General features: G+C 40.8%; 1 protein-coding gene across 1 annotated transcript; it reads right to left on the reverse strand.

The window, feature by feature from the left end:
* Nucleotides 1-10,848: 10,848 nt before the first annotated feature.
* RIT1 (Ras like without CAAX 1) lies at nucleotides 10,849-19,245 on the reverse strand. Its single transcript, XM_004448602.5, has 6 exons — nucleotides 18,933-19,245; nucleotides 18,295-18,440; nucleotides 18,067-18,123; nucleotides 15,530-15,603; nucleotides 15,116-15,307; nucleotides 10,849-13,606 (listed from the first exon to the last, which is right to left on the reverse strand). Exons 1-6 carry the CDS (start codon nucleotides 19,184-19,186, stop codon nucleotides 13,376-13,378), a joined length of 954 nt encoding a protein of 317 aa, XP_004448659.2. The 5' UTR covers nucleotides 19,187-19,245; the 3' UTR covers nucleotides 10,849-13,375.
* Nucleotides 19,246-19,702: the final 457 nt, after the last annotated feature.

Genomic DNA, 19,702 nt, shown 5'->3' on the forward strand with positions numbered 1-19,702 from the left:
TCCTGAAGATAGTCCCCTGTGTTTTTTTCTAGGAGTTTTCCAGTTTTTTTTTTTAAGATTTATTTTTCATTTATTTCTCCTTCCTCCCCTCCTTGTTTGCACTCACTGTCTGCTCTGAGTCTGTTCATTACGTGCTCTCTGTGTCTGCTCATCTTCTTTTTAGGAGGCACCAGGAACCAAACCCGGGGCCTCCCATGTGGGAGGGAAGTGCCCAATCGCTTGAGCTACCTCTACTCCCTGCTCATTGTGTCTCTCATTGTGTTTTCTTGTTGTCTCCTCATTGAGTGATTTCATTGTATCATTTTCTTGCATCAGCTTGCTGTGCCAACCCATTGTGTCAGCTCCCTGTCTTGCTCATCTTCTTTAGAAGGCACCGGGAACCAAACCCAGGACCTCCCGTGCAGTAGGCGGGCACCCAACTGCTTGAGCCACATCCACTTCCCAAGTTTTGCAGTTTTAATCTTATATGTAGGGAAGTGGATATGGCTAAAGCAATTGGGCCCCCATCTACTATATAGGAGGTCCAGGGTTCAATACCCAGGGCCTCCTGCTGAAGGCAAGCTGGCCTGTGTGGTGAGCTGGCCCACGCGGAGTGCTGCCCTGTGCAGGAGTGCTGCCCTGCAAAGGAGTGCTGGCCCATGCGAGTGCTGGTGCAGCAAGATGACACAACAAAAAGAGACATAGAGGAGAGATAATAAAAGACGCAAGAGGCCAAGGAGCTGAGGTGGCGCAAGAGAATGATCACTTCTCTCCCACTCCAAAAGGTCCCAGATCAGTTTCCGAGCCACCTAATGAGAATACAAGCAGACACAGAAGAACACACAGTGAATGGACACAGAGCAGACAATGGAGGGAGGGGGGAGAAGAAATAAATAATCTTTTTAAAAAAATCTTATATTTAGGTCTTTGATCCATTTTGTGTTAGTTTTTGCATATGGTATAGAGTCCACTTTCATTCTTTTGCATGTGAATATACAGTATTTCCAAAATCATTTAAAGAGACTATTCTTTCCCCATCGAATGGACTTGGCACACTTGTCAAAAATCATGTGGTCATAGATGTGTGGGTTTATTTGTGAACTCTCAATCCTACTCCATTTGTCCATATCTTTGTCCTTGTGCCAGTATCACAACTGTTTGAACACTGTAGCTTTATAATAATATTTAAAATTGGGAAGTGTGAGTCCTCCAACTTTGTCTTTTTCAAGATGGTTTTGGCAATTTGGGGTCCCTTGCCCTTCTATATGATTTGATGGAATCAAATGGCTTTTCCATTTCTGTGAAGAAGGCTGTTGAGATTTTGTTTGGGATTGCATTGAATCTGTAAATTGCTTTGAGTGGTATTGACACCTTAACAATATTTAGTTTTCCAATCCATGAACATGGAATGTGTTTCCATTTATTTAGGTCTTCTTTCTTCAGCAATATTTAATAGTTTTCCATGTACAAGTACTTTATTTCCTTGGGTAAATTTATTCCTAGATATTTAGTTCTTTTACTTGCTATTATAAATGAAATTATTTTATTGATTTCTATGTCAGATTTTCACTGCTGATATATAAAAAACACTGGTTTTTTTGCATGTTGATCTTGTACTCCACTATTTTGCTGGATTCATTTATTAGTTGTAGGGGCTTACTTGGAGATTCTTCAGGATTTTCTACGTATAGGTTCATGTCATCTGTAAATAGGGAAAGTTTTACTTCTTCCTTTCCAATTTGGATACCTTTTATTTCCTTTTCTTGCCTAATTGCTCTGGCTAGAATTTCCAGTATGAAGTTGAATAGCAATGATGGAAGTGGGAATCTTTGTCTTGTTCCTGATCTTAGGAGGAAAATTTTCAGTCTTTTACCATTGAGTACGATGTTAACAGTGGGTTTTTCATATATGCCCTTTACCATGTTGAGGAAGTTTCTTTTTATTCCTAGTTTCCTGAATGTTTTTATCAAAAAGGAGTGATGGGCTTTATCAAATGCCTTTTCTGCATCAATTGAGATTATCTTTTTTCCTTTCATTCTATTAATGTGGTGTATTACATAAGTAGATCTTCTTTTGTTGAACTACCCTTGCATTCTTTGGATAAATCTAATTGGTCATTGTTTTAGTTTCCTGACTGCTAAAACAAATACCATGCAGTGGGTTGGCTTACACAACAAGGATTTATTGGCTCACAGGGTTTTTGTTTTGTTTTGTTTTTTACTTTTTAAAATTCTTGGCCCATGGTTTTGAGGCTAGGAAAAGTCCAAAATTGAGGCATCATTAAGGTGATGCTTTCTCCCAGAAGACTGTAGCATGCTGGAGCTGGATGCTGGTGATCCTTGGTCCTTGTTTTTCTGTCACATGACAATGCACATGGAGGCCTCTCCTGACTTCTCCTTTCTCTTCTAAGTTCTTTTGACTTCCAGCTTCTGACTGCTCCCTGTGGCTTTCTCTCTCTCTGTGGCCTTCCCTAAAAGACCTTTAGTAATATGATTAAGACCCATCCTGATAGAAATTGGGCCATACCTTAACTGGTGTAACCTCATCAAAAGGTCCTGTTTACAATGGGTTCACATTCACAGGCAAGGATTAAGATTTTGTTTTTTCATATGTAGGTAACTAAGCCACCATAGTCGTAATGTACAATCCTCCCAATATACTGTTGGCTTCAGTATGCTAGTATTTTGTTATGGATTTTTGCATCTATTTCCATAAGGAATATTGGTTTATTTCTTTTTTCTTTTTTTTTTTTCAATTTTTAAAAATTTTGTTTTCTTTGGTTTGCTTCTTATATCTTTATCGGGCTTTGTTATTAGGGTGATACTGGCCTCATAGAATGGGTTAGAAATGTTCCAACCTCAATTGTTTGGAAGAATTTGAGGATCAGTGTTAATTCTTCCTTGAATGTTTGGCAGAGTTCACCAGTGAAGCCATGTGGTCCTGGACTTTTCTTTGTTGGGAGGTTTTTGATTACTGATTCAGTCTCTTTACTTATTATTATCTACTGAGGTCTTCTCTTTTTCCTGAGTCAGTTTAGGTAATTTGTGTGTTTCTAGGAATTCATCCATTTCATCTAGGTTATCTAAGTTGTTGGAGTTACAATTGTTCATAGTATTCTCTAATAATCCTTTTTCTTTCTGTGTGGTAAATTAAACATTTTAAATTTAAAAAAAAAAAAGATTTATTTATTTATTTAATCCCCCCCTCCCCCTGTTGTCTGTTCTCTGTGTCTATTTGCTGCGTCTTGTTTCTTTGTCCGCTTCTGTTGTCGTCAGCGGCACGGGAAGTGTGGGCGGCACCATTCCTGGGCAGGCTGCACTTTCTTTCACGCTGGGCAGCTCTCCTTACGTGCACTCCTTGTGCGTGGGGCTCCCCTACGTGGGGACACCCCTGCTTGGCACAGCACACCTTGCGCGCATCAGCACTGCGCATGGGCCAGCTCCACACCGGTCAAGGAGGCCCGGGGTTTGAACCGTGGACCTCCCATGTGGTAGACGGACGCCCTAACCACTGGGCCAAGTCCGTTTCCTTAAATTTTAAAATTAATATATCATAAGAAAACTGGAAAATAGAAAAGATTTTAAAAAATATCGAATCAATCAAGAGTCTATAATCTTAGCAACCATCTGTCTTCCAGTCATTTCATGTGCTTTTTTTCCCTGATACATTACCCAGTATCACTGTAGAAAATATGTAAACTAAGTACAAGTTCATAGAAACAGGAAAAAAAATCCACATAGAGGCAAGTAACATTGCTAATTTTGGCACATCTCCTTTCCAATTTGTTTGTCTCCTTTTGTGCTTGCTGTCTGCTCTCTGTGTCTTTTCGTTGTGTGCTCATCTTTTTTTAGGGGGCAACGGGTGCTGAACCCAGGACCCCCCATGTGGAAGGGAGGCATTCAATCTCTTGAGCCACCTCTGTTCCCTGCTTGTTGTCTCTCATTGTGTTTCTTTGTTGTGTTTCTTCATCGCATCAGTTTGCAGTGCCAGCTGTCACCTCAGCTTGCTGTCTTGCTCATCTTCTTTTTTGATTTGGTTTTGTTTTTTCTCATCTTCTTTAGGAGGCACCAGGAACTGAAGTCAGGACCTCCCATGTAGTAGGCAGGCACTCAACTGCTTGAGCCACATCCACTTCCCCCAATTTGTTGTGTTTTTTTTTAAGGTTCATTTTTTATTTATTTCTTTCCCCTCCACCCCAACCCCCATTGTCTGCTCTCTGTGTCCACTGTGTTTTCTTCTGTGTCCGCTTGCATCCTTGTCAGCAGCACTGGGAATCTGTGTCTCTTTTGTTGCATCATCTTGCTGTTTCAGCTCTCCATGTGTGCGGTGCCGTTCCTAGGTGCTTTTTTCACATGGGCAGCTCTCCTTGCAGGGCGCAGTCCTTGCATGTGGGGCATGCCTACATGGGGACATCCCTGCGTGTCATGGCACTCCTTGCGTGCACTGGCGCTGTGCATGGGTCAGCTCAGCACATGGGTCAGGAGGCCCTGGGCTTGAACCCTGGACCTCTCATATGGTAGGCAGATGCTCTATCAGTTGAGCCAAATCCACTTTCCCCAATTTGTTTTAATTATCTTATGATTGCAGTCATGGCATATTTATAATTTTGTATATTACGTTTTCGTAGGTAATAGTTTTAAAAAGTAACAACACGATCATTTAACAACAATGGTGGAACATCAGTTAAGATACTTTGGGCTATACAGGTGGCAGGAAACCCAATTCAAATTGGCTTAAATATTTAGAAAATTTATTGATTCAACCAACCGGAAGTCCAAAGGTGGGACAGGCTTCAGAATTGACTTATGCAAAAGGTCACTAATATCGAGGACAGAGGTCCTTCCTGTGGGCTCACTTTTATATTCCATATTAGTTAATCCTAAAAGTTATATGATATTTATGGAGGAATTTATGGAGGAACGGACGCCCTAACCACTGGGCCAAGTCTGCCTCCCTGTAACTTGTAGTCTGAAAAGACAAACAGGACTTGTGCTTGCAGTCCTCTTTAAATAATTCAAGAGCAACATACAAGTTTTCCACAGGACATTTTTCAGAAAGCTGAGAAAATATTCTTTTTTTAAATTTAATATCTATCCTCAGTCAGTATAATTTTTAGTAAACCAGAGAGCATCCCTATTGCTAATACAGTTCTAGGTCAAACACTACCTTCTAAACACCTCTAAGAAATGCTCAGACTCTGTCAGGCCTTCAGGAACAAACTCCTACAGCAGGTCTTAAAGCTCAACAGACCCAGAATTAGATTTAACAGAAAAATCTGGATAAAAGCTTGGGAACTCAGTAACTGCTCTTGTGTTCAAGTCTGAGGAGCTGATAATTCACCTCAAATGTTATATTAGGGAAACGGACTTGGCCCAGTGGTTAGGGCATCCGTCTACCACATGGGAGGTCCGCGGTTCAAACCCTGGGCCTCCTTGACCCGTGTGGAGCTGGCCCATGCGCAGTGCTGATGTGCACAAGGAGTGCCCTGCCACGCAGGGGTGTCCCCTGCGTAGGGGAGCCCCACGCGCAAGAAGTGCGCCCCGTAAGGAGAGCCGCCCAGCGCGAAAGAAAGTGCAGCCTGCCCAGGAATGGCGCCGCCCACACTTCCCGTGCCGCTGACGACAACAGAAGCGGACAAAGAAACAAGACGCAGCAAATAGACACAGAGAACAGACAACCGGTGGGGGGGGAGGGGATTAAATAAATAAATCTTTAAAAAAAAATGTTATATTAAACCTCAATCTAATTGGAAAACTCTGACCAAGTCATAGAGAGACACTCATTTTCTTTTTAATAGTAATAGTAAAAATAGCTAACAATTGAATGTTTACCAATGCTGGGCACTATTTAAAGCACTTTATACATATAATACTCATTTAATACTTACAACAGCCCTGTTGTATATCTACTAAACAGTCATTTAACAAATGAAAAAAAACAAAGTCCAGAGAGGTTAAATAACTTACTCCAAGTTCACCCAGATGGAGCCAGGATTCACACTGTGGTGGTTTGTCTCTAGTGTGAGAGAAGACGCAAACAGAGCCTAATGGAAACTAATGGAAATTAGAATGTGCTCATGATCTTCAATGTTCACGAGAATGTTTTAGAAGGCCACCTGCAATAGTATGAAACTGGACATTTTCATGAGTTACATTCACTCACACTAAATCAGCCACTTCTCAAGTCATTTTCCAAGTTAACATTTAATTATTGTACACTGAGCAGGTGAAATTCCTATTTATGCCTTACCCCTTCTCACCACCACTACTTGATCCAAATCTCACATATGATTTTGCACTTTAGAATTAAGAGGTGTCCACACAACAGAACTGAGACTCCGACAAATTTGTGCTTGTTTTTATTCACTGTTGGATTCCCAACACCCAGCACAACCTGGCAAACAGAAGGCATTCAATAAAGGTTTGTTGAATCAAGGTGGGCAGGGAGGCAGGTAAGCAGGGAACAAAATATTGTCTGGGTAGCAAACCTAAGGCAAACATGAAAAAGCTTTGCCTCTTTTTTCTACTTATCCTAAAGCAGTGTTTCAAAACCAGTTTGGGCGGCGGACTTAGCTCCGTGGTTAGGACATCCATCTACCACATGGGAGGTCTGCGGTTCAAACCCCAGGCCTCCTTGACCCGTGTGGAGCCGGCCTATGCGCAGTGCTGATGCACGCAAGGAGTGCCCTGCCACGCAGGGGTGTCCCCCTCATAGGGGAGCTCCACGCGCAAGGAGTGCGCCCCGTAAGGAGAGCCGCCCAACGCGAAAGAAAGTGCAGCCTGCCCAGGAATGGTGCCGCACACAGAGAGCTGACACAACAAGATGACGCAACAAAAAGAAACAGATTCCTGTGCCGCTGACAACAACAGAAGCGAACAAAAAAGACGCAGCAAATAGACACAGAGAACAGACAACCGGGGTGGGAGGAGAAGGGAAGAGAAATAAATAAATAAATCTTTAAAATCAAACAAACAAACAAAAAAATCAAAAGCAGTTTGGTCTAGTTTTTGGTTTTGGTGGTGGTAGTGACAGGGTGTGTTAGCTTCAACCAGACCCATATATTCTCTTATGGAGTCCTAAGAATATGAAAGTAAGAGTAGCTAGAACGTTTCAGGTGGGACTGTGCAAGGTACTTCTGATTTAAATTCATGTGCAGGCTGAATGCGGGGACAGCAGGGAAGTTTTTTTTTAAGGAGTTATTGGGGATTGAACCCAGGACCTTGTACATGGGAAGCAGGCACTTAACCACTGAGCTACATCTGCTCCCAGGAGGGAAGATTTTATGTTGGATGGCACTCACCTTCCTAATAAACCCTCAGTTTCTCTGCCTCAGCTACTTTACCCTACATACTCCTCTGCAAAGGAAAGTAGGGGAAGCATCAGGTGGGGATGTTTCAGGAGCTAAAGACATTCTTCTGGCTAAGAGAAAACTGTAAATAAACTCTAGCAATAACTAGCTCTGGGTAGGGCAGGAAATGAGACATGTCCCCACCCCAGCAGCTTTTGTTCAAAAAACTGGATGGCTTAATGATATGATCATGTGTGCTGAGGAGGGTAGGCACCGAACCAAAAGCTGCTCATGGAGGACTAAACAAACAAACCAAAACCAAGCATTAGCCAAAGTTAGAATGTTTCAGCATCTCTGTCACAAAGCCAACTCATGTTTAAAAGTTGATTGGAAATTTCAGAATACCCCAAACATTCTAAGACCTAACAGTCCTATGTTTCACCCAGTGTTTTCTTCACAAATTTATGCTTCTTGCCTGTCCCTAGAGCCAAATCCCTTATTTCTCTACTTGTCAACTATTATATCATCTTTCTTTTAGTTCACTCCCAACTGCTCCCCTTCCCTAAGCTTCTCTGTATATAGCGGTTAAAAATTTCACACCTTTGCTACAACCTCGTCACTGCTTTACACAGTCCTCCAATTATCTCCCAAGACACTTCAACACCATCCAGTTCAGTGATTCCTAATTTTGGAATGGCTGCCATCAGAATCACCTGGTGAGGTTTTTGATTTTTGTTTTAATATAGATTCTTATGTTCTATCAGAGATCTATCACAGCAAAATTTCCAGAGGTTAAGCTGAGAAAATGAGAAAACAAAACAAAGCAAAATCTCCCTAGCTCTCTCTGATCCAGAATAACCAGTGGAGAACTATACATATTTCAGACTCTTTTCAAGGCTTACTACCAAATTAGCCCCACCTTATCGATCTCTTATCCCCTAACTGTGAGTTTGCTTCTTGATGCCCATTTCCATGTACCATGCAATAATGTTGATTTTCCCACTCTCAAACCCTGCCCTGGAATTGTCCTATATATACGTTTTTGTTGTTGTTGTTCCAAGCTAGTTTTCTTCCTCTCCATCTTATAATTTCAAGTATCCTTTATGGTTTAATTCTGCCTACCAGTATAATCCTAGACTATCCTTTCTGCAGACAAAAGCTAAGGCAGCTCTTCATGGAGATGGGAACAGTCTAGCCAAATAAGTGAATAGCACACCACTGCAATACGGCCAATAAATCAAAGAACAGCAACAGTCCCATCTTGCCTTTCATAAAAAAAAAAAAAGTTAAAACTTCTGAGTAAATATAAATACAGTTCCTATCTTCTTATTTATTCTAATTCATGCTACATCTAAGAACAGGTATTATGGAAATAATTTCACAGCAATTAGTGGGGCAAGAAGGGAGAAAGAAAATTAATTTATGCAGTAAGAACACTTACAGAGAAATTGAGAATAGGGGTGAATAATCTATTGAATCAAGAGAACTATGGGAAGCGGACTTGGCCCAAAGGATAGGGTGTCCACCTACCGCATGGGAGGTCCGCTGTTCAAACCCAGGGCCTCACTGACAACAACAGAAGCGGACAAAGAAACAAGACGCAGCAAATAGACACAGAGAACATTCAACCGGGGTGGGGGTGGGGGGGAGAGAAATAAATAAATAAATCTTAAAAAAAAAAAAAAAAAAAAAAACCCAGGGCCTCCTTGACCCGTGTGGAGCTGGCCCATGCACAGTGCTGATGCGTGCAAGGAGTGCCGTGCCACGCAGGGGTGTCCCCCGCGTAGGGGAGCCCCACGCGCAAGGAGTGCATCCCTAAGGAGAGCCGCCCAGTGCGAAACAAAGTGCAACTTGCCCAAGAATGGCGCCGCACACATGGAGAGCTGACACAAGATGATGCAACAAAAAAAGAGATTCCCGGTACCGCTGATAAGGATGGAATGTGGACACAGAACTCACAGCAAATAGACAGAGAGAGCAAACAACCTGGGGTGGAGGTGGGGGGGGGGATAAATAAATCTTTAAAAAAGAGAGAACTAGGATTTCCAACTATGTCCCTATAAGATTATTATATACCACCTATGTTTCAGTTCCAGTTAAGCTAATGAAACTTAGGAACCATGTGAATATAAATCTTAATTTGAAGCTAAGCAAATCCAACATTTTCAGTGTTGAATCATCTTTTACATCAGGGATTTTCTAAATTTATTCAAGACATTTTGTTTTTAAAGATTTATTTTTATTTATTTCTCCCCCCCCCCCACAAGCTGTCTACTCTGTCTCCTTTAGCTGCACATTCTTCCATGGAGGCTTCTATCCTTATCAGCGACACCAGGAATTTGTGTTTCTTTTTTGTTGCATCATCTTGCTGTGTCAGCTCTCCCTGTATGCGGCGCCATTCTTGGGCAGGCTGCACTTTCTTTTGTGCTGGGCGGCTCTCCTTACAGGGTATACTCCTTGCGCGTGGGCCAGCTCCACACAGGTCAAGGAGGCCTGGGGTTTGAACCGCGGACCTCCCATGTGGTAGGCGGACGTCCTATCCATTGGGCCAAGTCCGCTTCCCAAGACATTTGTTTTTAAAACAAAAAGCAATAAATACTAGGAAGGAGAAACTTCAGAGGTCACATCCCCCTTTTTTTCCAGTATTTTAAAAGCTATTTTTATTGAGATATATTCACATACCATACAATTCATCTGAAGTCACATCTCTTTAACCTAACCTGTTTATTATTCCATTCAGATTAAATTCAATTGCTCCTCAATCTCCTTCCACATCCATCAGCCCTTCCATTAGTTGGCCCCTCTGATATGCTACAGGCCATACTAATTCTTTCTTCTCTGAATTCCTATGACATTTCCAGTTTGAAGCACATCATCTACCACTTTAAGAATGATTTCTCGTTGTTGTGCATTTGCAATTGTATCTTATTTCCAGTATAGGAATCATATTTTATATTCCTTTGAATTCCTTAAAGCTCTTAGAACAATACCCAGTTCACAAATGAGGCTAATACTTTGTAATTCAGCTGCCTATCCTAACAGAGGTCACACTAGAATATGGAATGCCACTCCTCCATTACCCGTTTCAATAGCAGATGACACTGACAGTTACTGATCCATTCAATGAATGTCAAGTAATCAGGACATAAAAGTACATTCCTTTAATGGCCAAACTAAGTTCTCTCTACCAACACTGATTTCCATTTAGAGTGGTGGAGATAAGCAATGACCGTTCACACATGAATCAAAAAAATTACTCCTCACACTCACATTTAGTGTACATACTTTAAAAAATTTAACTCTCTCAAGTGGCATACGCTCTTTTTCAATATATTTTCCTTGTCCCTCCCACCCCCAACCCCTACCAAGAGGTCATCTCTTTGAATGAAGGGGCCTTCTTTGGCATTCACCCTACCACCTGATACAGGTATTCTGTACAAAGTAGGCACTCACATTTTTTTGAACCAATATTTACTGGAATATAAAGTTTCATGGTATTGTTTTCCCTTAAATTGGCTCTTTTGCAATGATTCCAAACATTTTTATCGACTCCTGGTTAAGTAAAGGAAAAGCTCAACAAGTTGTTCCAAAGTTTTATATTGTGTCATAAATTGTCTTCATATACAAGTGCATAAGTGAAACCTCCTTCTCCCAAACATCACAATAGATCAATTTTTTGCTACTATATCACCAAATTAAAACATATATCCATTTGTGAATTCTAAACAGCTAATGTTTAAGCCTCTAAATCTTGTACCTTACTGATCTGGTATGGACATAAACATTTCCAGTGCCTTCTGAGTTGTCCCTGAATTTCTCTCTTCAAAGTTCCATGCAATAATTGACTTTAATGCCCTCAAATTAGGATAAAGCTGATTATTTAGGGTTTATAAAATTACCTACACTGTCTGATCACAAAGAAGAGATATGACTTACACATATTATACTCTCCAAACAACCTAAGCACCATGTAAGGATTCTCAAAACTAATGGACTAATTAAATCTAAGTATCAAGTATATGACAGTGATAGTCTTAGAAACACCAACTGTTATTTTTCTTATATACAGTACAAATTCCTTCCTGTCCTAACGATATTTCTTTCTGGCCATGTTTTCTGCTGCCTTGGTTATCTTCAATTTTATAGCTGTTAAGTTTCTTGCTTGATGCTAGTAACAATTCCCTGGGTTATCAGTACTGAGAAGCTAAGGTGTTAAACTTAAAAGGCTCTAAACTAGTTTAAATGTGGTTGAAATACTATTATAATAGAATTATATTTCTTGTCTACCTTCATGCTTCTCCAAAGTGCTAAGGTTCCTGTATGATTTTTGTCCTCCAGAGACTCAAATTCTGAGTCTTTCAACTTTTGGATGGCTTCAGTATCTTTAATAAAGCATGATTTATTTGGTAGCATCAACCTTTCCAGGAGTTTTAAAAAGGACCACCACTAAGAGCTAAAAAAAAAAAATTACAACATTCATTTTCCTTTATATCCGGAACAAATATCATTAGTTATAATGAAAAACACAACAACCCTGTTTTCCTTCTGCCTCTAATGAAAGGTCAAAATAATAAGTTGAGCTATGTGGTTTTTTTTTTTTTTCCAAAGGAGGTACCAAGGATTGAACCAGGGACCTCGTACATGGGAAAGAGGTACTCAAACCACTGAACTACACCCACTTCCCAGCTCAGCACTTTTAAAGAGGTGCTACACAAAGTTCTCTTTTTATGGTGGAGACAAACACTGCTTCAGTGACATTTAATGTTCAATACATGGTAACATTACTCTTAGAGCTTTTGCATTTAATCTCCTCACATACCATTCAGACAGCAAAATAATCCTGATTCCAAAACAGAGAATTCATCACCAGTATTTAAAGCTGTTTCTTCTCACTACGCATAGGTAGCAAAGTGGGATTCTCTTAGGCTAGCTTTTGTAAAGGCTCAGACAAACCTGAGGTGAACTTGCCAAAGTCCTTGTAAAGAAATTTTCAGATGGGAAACTCAGCCTATGTGTGTACTAAAGCTTAAAGACCGACCCATTAAACAGAAATACCACAAGCTTTCTTAAAGCATTGGTTTTAGTGGCTATAGATGCCAAGGAGGCACATACACAATTTTACTCAAGCTCCTGATGTCTCTTCTGAATAGAAAATGCAGTCAGCCTGAGAGAGAGAGCCTAAAAAAACATTTTGTCAGGCCTAGCTCTTCTCGAAAACACAGTAAAGTTAAGGGAAAGAAATTGAAGCAATTAATGTAAATGCACTGTTGTGTATATGGGGGGTGTGTGTGTAAGGAAATGGCTGCCCCAACAAGAGACTGGGAATCAGTAATGGTTCCCACGTGTGTACCTTTGAAGCTAAAGATAGGCAAAATTATGAAAGGAAAAGTAAACTAACTTCAAAACTTCATTGCATTTTATATGCTTCTGTTTGTTCTCATCCTTTACAGTGGTTTTGGTTCAAATGTGCACTAAGTTCTTAGAAAAGCCAGGCTTGTATTGGGAATACTGTTCCCATCCTCTCTTTTTCTAGTCAAGTCCCTACAAACATATGGCCTGATTTCCCCAAATCTCATCACGTTATAATCTGCAAAGGAGTCAACTTCTTAGTTATTTGCACTTCAGCAAGTTCCCCTGTATGATTTCTGTTCTGTCTTGAGGAAGCACAGTATAAATGGCAAAGACTGGGTCTTTTTCAGGGATAGTCTCAGGAAACTGAAGTTGAAAGATAATGTGGATTGCACAGCAAAAATTCCTCTTGTGAGCTTTGTCAAACACACATGGTATACACATTCCTCTGAGTATAAACAATTTACATTATCAATTAATATCAGCAATTGTACTCAAAACATTGGGAGGTCAAATTCTAAAGTGATAATTTAAAAGTAGACAGTGCTTCACTGGGTTAATAAGTCAGAATTAACTAAGAGACAATACTTTAAAATACCACATTGTTGAAAACTCCTAGTAGGCATGTCCTCCTCATCAGTTACTTTTAAAATAACGGTCATAACAGGACAAAGAGCAAGCACCATGCTCACTAATGCAGGTTACTGGACTGCTTTGATTAAGCACTGCAGTTCACAGATACTATTTCAAATCTTCCCTTCAAGTTACTGAATCTTTCTTCTTCCGGAATGGTGATTTTAGCCTCTTCCACACACTCCTTTTGGGTTTAGATTTTTTCTCCATAGCTAGTACTGCCTCCTTTTCTTTCCTACGTATCTCCCGCACAAGGGCATGGAACACATCATCAATGTAATAGCGGTATGCAGCAGAGGTCTCAAAAAAGGGACAGCTGAATTCTCGGGCCAAAGCCAATCCTTCTTCTTTGGTAACCTTTAAAAACATGAACATAAGAAAAATTTACATAGGAAACAATGGAAAAGAAATGCAAGCAACCCAAAAAGTAAATGGGCTACCTTAACAGAAGAGCTCCTAAATTCTATAGACGTATTCAAGCAGAGTACAGTGATTTTTGTAAAGTTTGGGAGACTGGATTAGATGACGCCGAAAATTTCTTCTGCCTTCAAATTATATGATTCTTTATCTAGTTTATTTTAAATATAAGTTTTTAGGGGAATACTTACAGATATTGAATAGAAAATCAACCTTCCTCATACTTTTCATTTTAAGAAAACAACCCCCCAAAAACCCAAAAAACAACAAAAACACACACAAGGCAAGGAGATGTATACTTAATCTACTAGGAACCCCAAATGGACATATCCAATCATGGATATACCAGAAGTTCTATTTTTGGACATTTAAGACTGTTTCTAACTTTTTACTACCACAAATAGTCTGGGAATGGCCATTTTATATATAAATCTCTGAACAGATTGTTCAAACAGGGATTAACTGGGAAGCACCATGGATTTAACTACTGTCAAACTACTTCCAAAAACTCTCTATCATTCATTGCTTCCATTAGTGGTCATAACTGTGCCCATTTCACTATACCTTCGCAATTACAGCAAAGAGCAAAATTTAAAACATCACTGCTACCTTGAAAGATATCACTTATTTTTAAAGTCTCCACAAGTTCTCCTTTCAGTACTCAAAATTCTCACCATCAGGAAATTTGACTTAATTTTCTCCTGTTGCAACACAAACATATTTATTTCTGAGGTCCTATGAACATTCCATGATCCTTCACTTAATAGTGTTCCATTTGTCATCTGGCAACAATACTACAGCTTCTGATCTGTAAATGGATTCCTATGATCCAGATTTATCTAAAATAAAAGCAACTGGGGAGCAGATCTGGCTCAACGGATAGAGTGTCCGCCTACCACATGCGAGGTCCAGGGTTCAAATCCAGGGCCTCCTGCCCTATATCATCAGCTGGCCCACGCACAGTGCTGATGCACACAGGGAGTGCTGTGCTACGCAGGGGTGTCTCCCACATAGGGAAGCCCCACGCACAAGGAGTGCATCCCATAAGGAGAGCCGCCCAGCGCAAAAAAAGTGCAGCCTGCCCAGGAGTGGCGCTACACACGCGGAGAGCTGACACAGCAAGGTGACGCAACAAAAAGAGACAGATTCCTGGTGCCGCTGACAAGAATATAAGTGGACACAGAAGAAAACACAGTGAATGGACACAGAGAGCAGACAACTGGGGGGTGGGGGAGGACAGGAAAGGGGAGAGAAATAAATAAAAAAAATAAATCTTAAAAAAAAATAAATTAAATTAAATAAAAGCAACTTGGTCGATATAGGGATATTTTCAAGTTTAGGGAGAAAATAATTCTGAATTTTTAGTTTAAGGCAAAGAAATCTATAAATGAAGAGAAACAAAAATGACTAATCCTACATTATAGACAGCATTTTCTTTTCTATTCTCACCTGTCTTAGCTGTTTTAGGTCAGACTTGTTTCCCACAAGAACCACAGGTGTATCATCAGTACGTCGAACTCGATAAATAAGCTGTTTGAATTCCCGAACTTCATGGAAACTTCGACGATCCGTGATAGAATAACAGATGATAAACCCTTCTCCTGCCCTCATATACTGATCGCGCATGGCTGTAAACTCTGCCTACAAGGAAACAAGGGTCATTAATGCACTGATGCCACCTAGAATTACATCACATTTGTTATTTATTTCAGATTAAAGAAGAGGTATATTGATTACCTGCTATCCTGAGTCAGATTGCATGAAAAATTAAAGAGATGAACTAGTGATCTTCTCTGCATAAGCGTTCCCCTCCCCTTGACCAGAATGAAAAAGCTTTACTTATAGCTTTCTGAGATTTAATACCTGTCCAGCTGTATCCAAAATGTCCAAATTGGCAGGTTCATCATCAATACGGATCCGGATTTTATAAGCATCTTCTACAGGTGGGAAGAAAAATGTATTATAAACCCATAAACACAAGAATAAATACCTTATTTTAAAACTCCTCTTGTTGAAAGCTAGATTTTACCCAAGTTCTTTAAGTGCCCAACTTTTCTAAGGAAGCATGCTAAATCCACAAGGTAAATAAATTGGGTCTTCGCTAAGGTTATCTCACATTGGTGATAAAGTAGTTCACACACAACTTTAGTTTATAAAACTTCACCTACAATTCTAAGCTAAAAAAAGATTCTAAACAGTCATGATAATCCAGTGAGGTAGGTATTATTATTTCCATATTATAGATAAAGAAAATTAAACTCTCAAACATTAAATGTCTTCCCTAAATGGCACAATTAATTAGTAGTAGAGCCAGGATTAAAACCAGGGCTGCTTGACCTTATTATGTGCTTAACCATATGCTATTCTGCCTCCTCATTTCAATAATATAGGAAAGAAAAAAAACAAAACAAGTATTTTTATGAACAAGCCAATTTATCATAATTTCTCCTTTATGAAAGCAAGTTTATGTATGTAATATTATTATAGTTAAGTTGGAAAACACAGAAAAGTAAAAAAGAGAAAAAACCCACATAAAACTTGCATCACTCAAAATATGATGTGTGTCTTTTTAACAATTTTTCTCGATTACCTGCTTCTGACTTCCTTAAAGATGAAGAATCCACTAACTCAGTGTTTCTCAAACTACAGGTCATGATACCAAAAAGAATAATGAGCTGTGAAATCAATTTAGTGAATTGAGACCAGCATTAAAACAAACAAACATAAAACTGAGAGCCAAGGTGGCACAGTGGCTGAGCACTAGCTTCCCACATATGAGGTCCAGGGTTCAATCCCCAGCCCCAGTACCTTAAAAACAAACAAAAAAAGCCCTTAAATAAAATAGAAAATACTAGAGCATATCATAGGTAGTGAGGTATAATTTTATAACATTTTATAATTTTAATTATATATATAAGCTTATATATACATAAATATAAATATATGTACACATACATAAACTTTAATACTTATGTATCAGTTACTTTAAAGAAAGAAAAGTCACATTTGGAATTTTCAAGAATTACCCTAGGGAAGTGGACTTGGCCCAATGGATAGGGTGTCCGACTACCACATGGGAGGTCTGCGGTTCAAACCCTGGGGCCTCCTTGACCCATGTGGAGCTAGCCCATGCGCAGTGCTGATGTGCGCAAGGAGTGCCCTGCCACGCAGGGGTGTCCCCCGTGTCGGGGAGCCCCACATGCCAAGGAGTGCGCCCCATAAGGAGAGCTGCCCAGGGCGAAAGAGTGCAGCCTGCCCAAGAATGGCGACGCACACACAGAGAACTAACACAACAAGATGACGCAACAAAAAGAAACACAGATTCCCGGTGCCGCTGGTAAGGATAGAAGTGGTCACAGAAGAACACACAGCAAATGGACACAGAAAGCAAACAACAGGGGTAGGTGGGGGCGGGGAGGGGGGAGGGGGGAGGGGGAATAAATAAATCTTTAAAAAATTACCCTAAGCTCTAAATTTATTTTATTCTTAGAACTCCCATAATAGTTCAAATATCAAAAATGTTCTAAATTTGATATTGTGCCCCCCAAAAACCAAGAACTGTTTCTATTTTTCCCAGTCCACTTAAAGCATCTACTGTATAAAATGACCACATCCACAGCTGGTTACCACAGAATACTCCATGGTTTGATGGAAAATAGAGTAGCAGAGGCCTGATGCAATGGAAATCCTTCCTAGAGTTTGGGATCATGGCAAAGAGTATCATATGCTGAAATACTAATAGTTATGGTAGATCGTCTGTGCACCCCTCTCCTCCAGTTTTTCTTTTATACTAGGACATGAGTCCTTGAACCAAATCTGATTCCTTATGGTTCAGGAATGACAGTGATGGTTAAGTCTTAGTCTTTGTAAAGAATAGCAATAAAAATAGAAGCAAAACAAAGCAAAATTTTTCCCCCTCTAATAGGGTTTTACCAACAATGGAGAGTAAAGGGCTAATAAAAGATACGGAGAAGGCATTATTATATAATGAACCTCGGATAAAAGGAAGTATATGAACAGCAACAAAAGGAAGAAGTCCAGTCACTGCATATCTGGGTTGTAAGAGTTCAGCAGGCTGGTTCTACTTGTTTTTCTGCTTCCTTTTGTGGAAGTTCAAACCAGCTGACTCAGAGTTACATAGTCTCAAGTTAGACCCTTCCAGAAGTGACAGCAAGAAAAGGGTTCTGTTAAGTGGCTTTTCCTTTAATCTGGCAATACAATATACCAACCATGAATATGTGGTTGCTATGATACCAAATATCATATGCTACAATAGCTTAATAAATCTGACACACCAGAGAAAAGGCTCAAAGTATAAATAGTTAAAAACTTTAAAATTAGCAATCACCAGAACACTTTTATGGGGTTGATCTGGAAACCTAAGTGATAATCTAATTTACCTATGGTGGGGTCATGATCTTCTGGGAATCGATGGCTGATGAACTGCATGGTCATGGCTTCAAAACAAGAAATGAAAGTTAGTCAAATCCATACTGATGACTACAGAAAGAATTTTAAGTATGCACATTGCACGATAGCCACTATTCCATTTGCTTTGGGTAGAGGTAATTTATTTCAAGTACTTTTCGTCCTTATTTTCTGTCAAATGGAAGAAAAATGCCACCTACCACTTTTCCCTACACCACCAGCACCCAGCATCACTAGTTTGTACTCCCGTGAGAGCCCTGCAGGGCTGCTACAACCGCTACCAACTGGGCGAGTTCCCGAATCCATTTTCCTCTTGGGGAAATGTGCCCAGAGGAAAAGCCACCACCTAGGAAGGAGAAAAAGACTTAAACCTTGATGGAGACCACACGACGTGCAGCTCTAGAGCCACACCTCACTTTGGCCTATCACTCCTGTGCCCTATGGTGTCCTATTTTGGCGGCCCTAAGAAACCCCACAACCTCACCCTCCGTCCAGGGCAATTCAGTCCTAGGACACATCGCAGGTTTCCCGAATCGCTTGTTTTTCCAGGAAAAAAAAAAATCAAGAGACAAAGAAACTCAGACTTTCTTTCAAACTAGGGCATTGGCACAATAGGAAAGAGGCCGAGTGACAAAACTGAGGTTTGGAAACCAAAAAACAGGACTTGTCCCTAAGGCCACACGGGCCCTCTCCAGACGCCCGCCCGCAGTACCCCTAAGTTCCGCCCCCTACCCATTCTTCTTGGACGCTCCTTCCCCGCCCGCCCCTCCAGTTGTTCCCTCACCGCTCTGCACTCCCACTCTCCTCAGCTTTACGACCTGACCCCCGCTGTTCGTACCCGTCCGGAGAAGGCCACAGCCCGGTCCGATCGCCCACTTCACTTTCCGTCTCGCCCACTTCACTTTCCGTCTCTCGCTGCGAGCTGCCGGCACTGACCTGTGACCCCTCCCACGGCCGAGTAAGATGGCGCCATCCGCGCCCGACGCCCGACGCGAGGGGCGGGGCCACCGCCTGACGCTCGCGCCGGGCGCCGCCATCTCTGGGGCGGAACTTCTCTTCCAGGTCGTCAAACCTAGTCCAGGGACTCACCATTTATCCTAGCCCCCTGAGTGGCATCTGACGCATACACACAATTCCCACGAGATAAGATGTGATGCTAAGGGACACACAGGGGGACTCTAAAATTTTAAAAAGTTAACTACCTCAGTGCTATTTGCTGCTCCTGAAAAACTAATTGGTAACTGAGTCAAATGTAACGAGGAAACAAAGAGGAAGTGAGGAAAACCCAGGATTGAAATCAAGTTTACCGGGATTCCTGCGTAACAGCAGGAAAAGCAGATTTCCCCAAAGGGGCAGCTGCGATGACTTGGCCTGAAACCCCAAACTGGTTTCAACCACAAGTTCACAGCCTTCTAAGCAGGCTTCTATGCCCATTTTAAACAGATATATATGAAAGGTAGGATATACGTGTTAAGGTTTTTTGTTTTGAACAAATGTTCTACCACTTACCTCCAGCAAGAAAGGGTAAAATTCAAGAATTTGCAAGTGGCCTCCAGTTAAATAGAGCAGTAACCGAGGGCACTACCACTGGGTGCAGCTCTGAGGGGC

The sequence above is a fragment of the Dasypus novemcinctus genome, chromosome 13 (genome assembly GCF_030445035.2).
Source record: "Dasypus novemcinctus isolate mDasNov1 chromosome 13, mDasNov1.1.hap2, whole genome shotgun sequence".
In the NCBI taxonomy this organism is placed as follows: domain Eukaryota; kingdom Metazoa; phylum Chordata; class Mammalia; order Cingulata; family Dasypodidae; genus Dasypus; species Dasypus novemcinctus.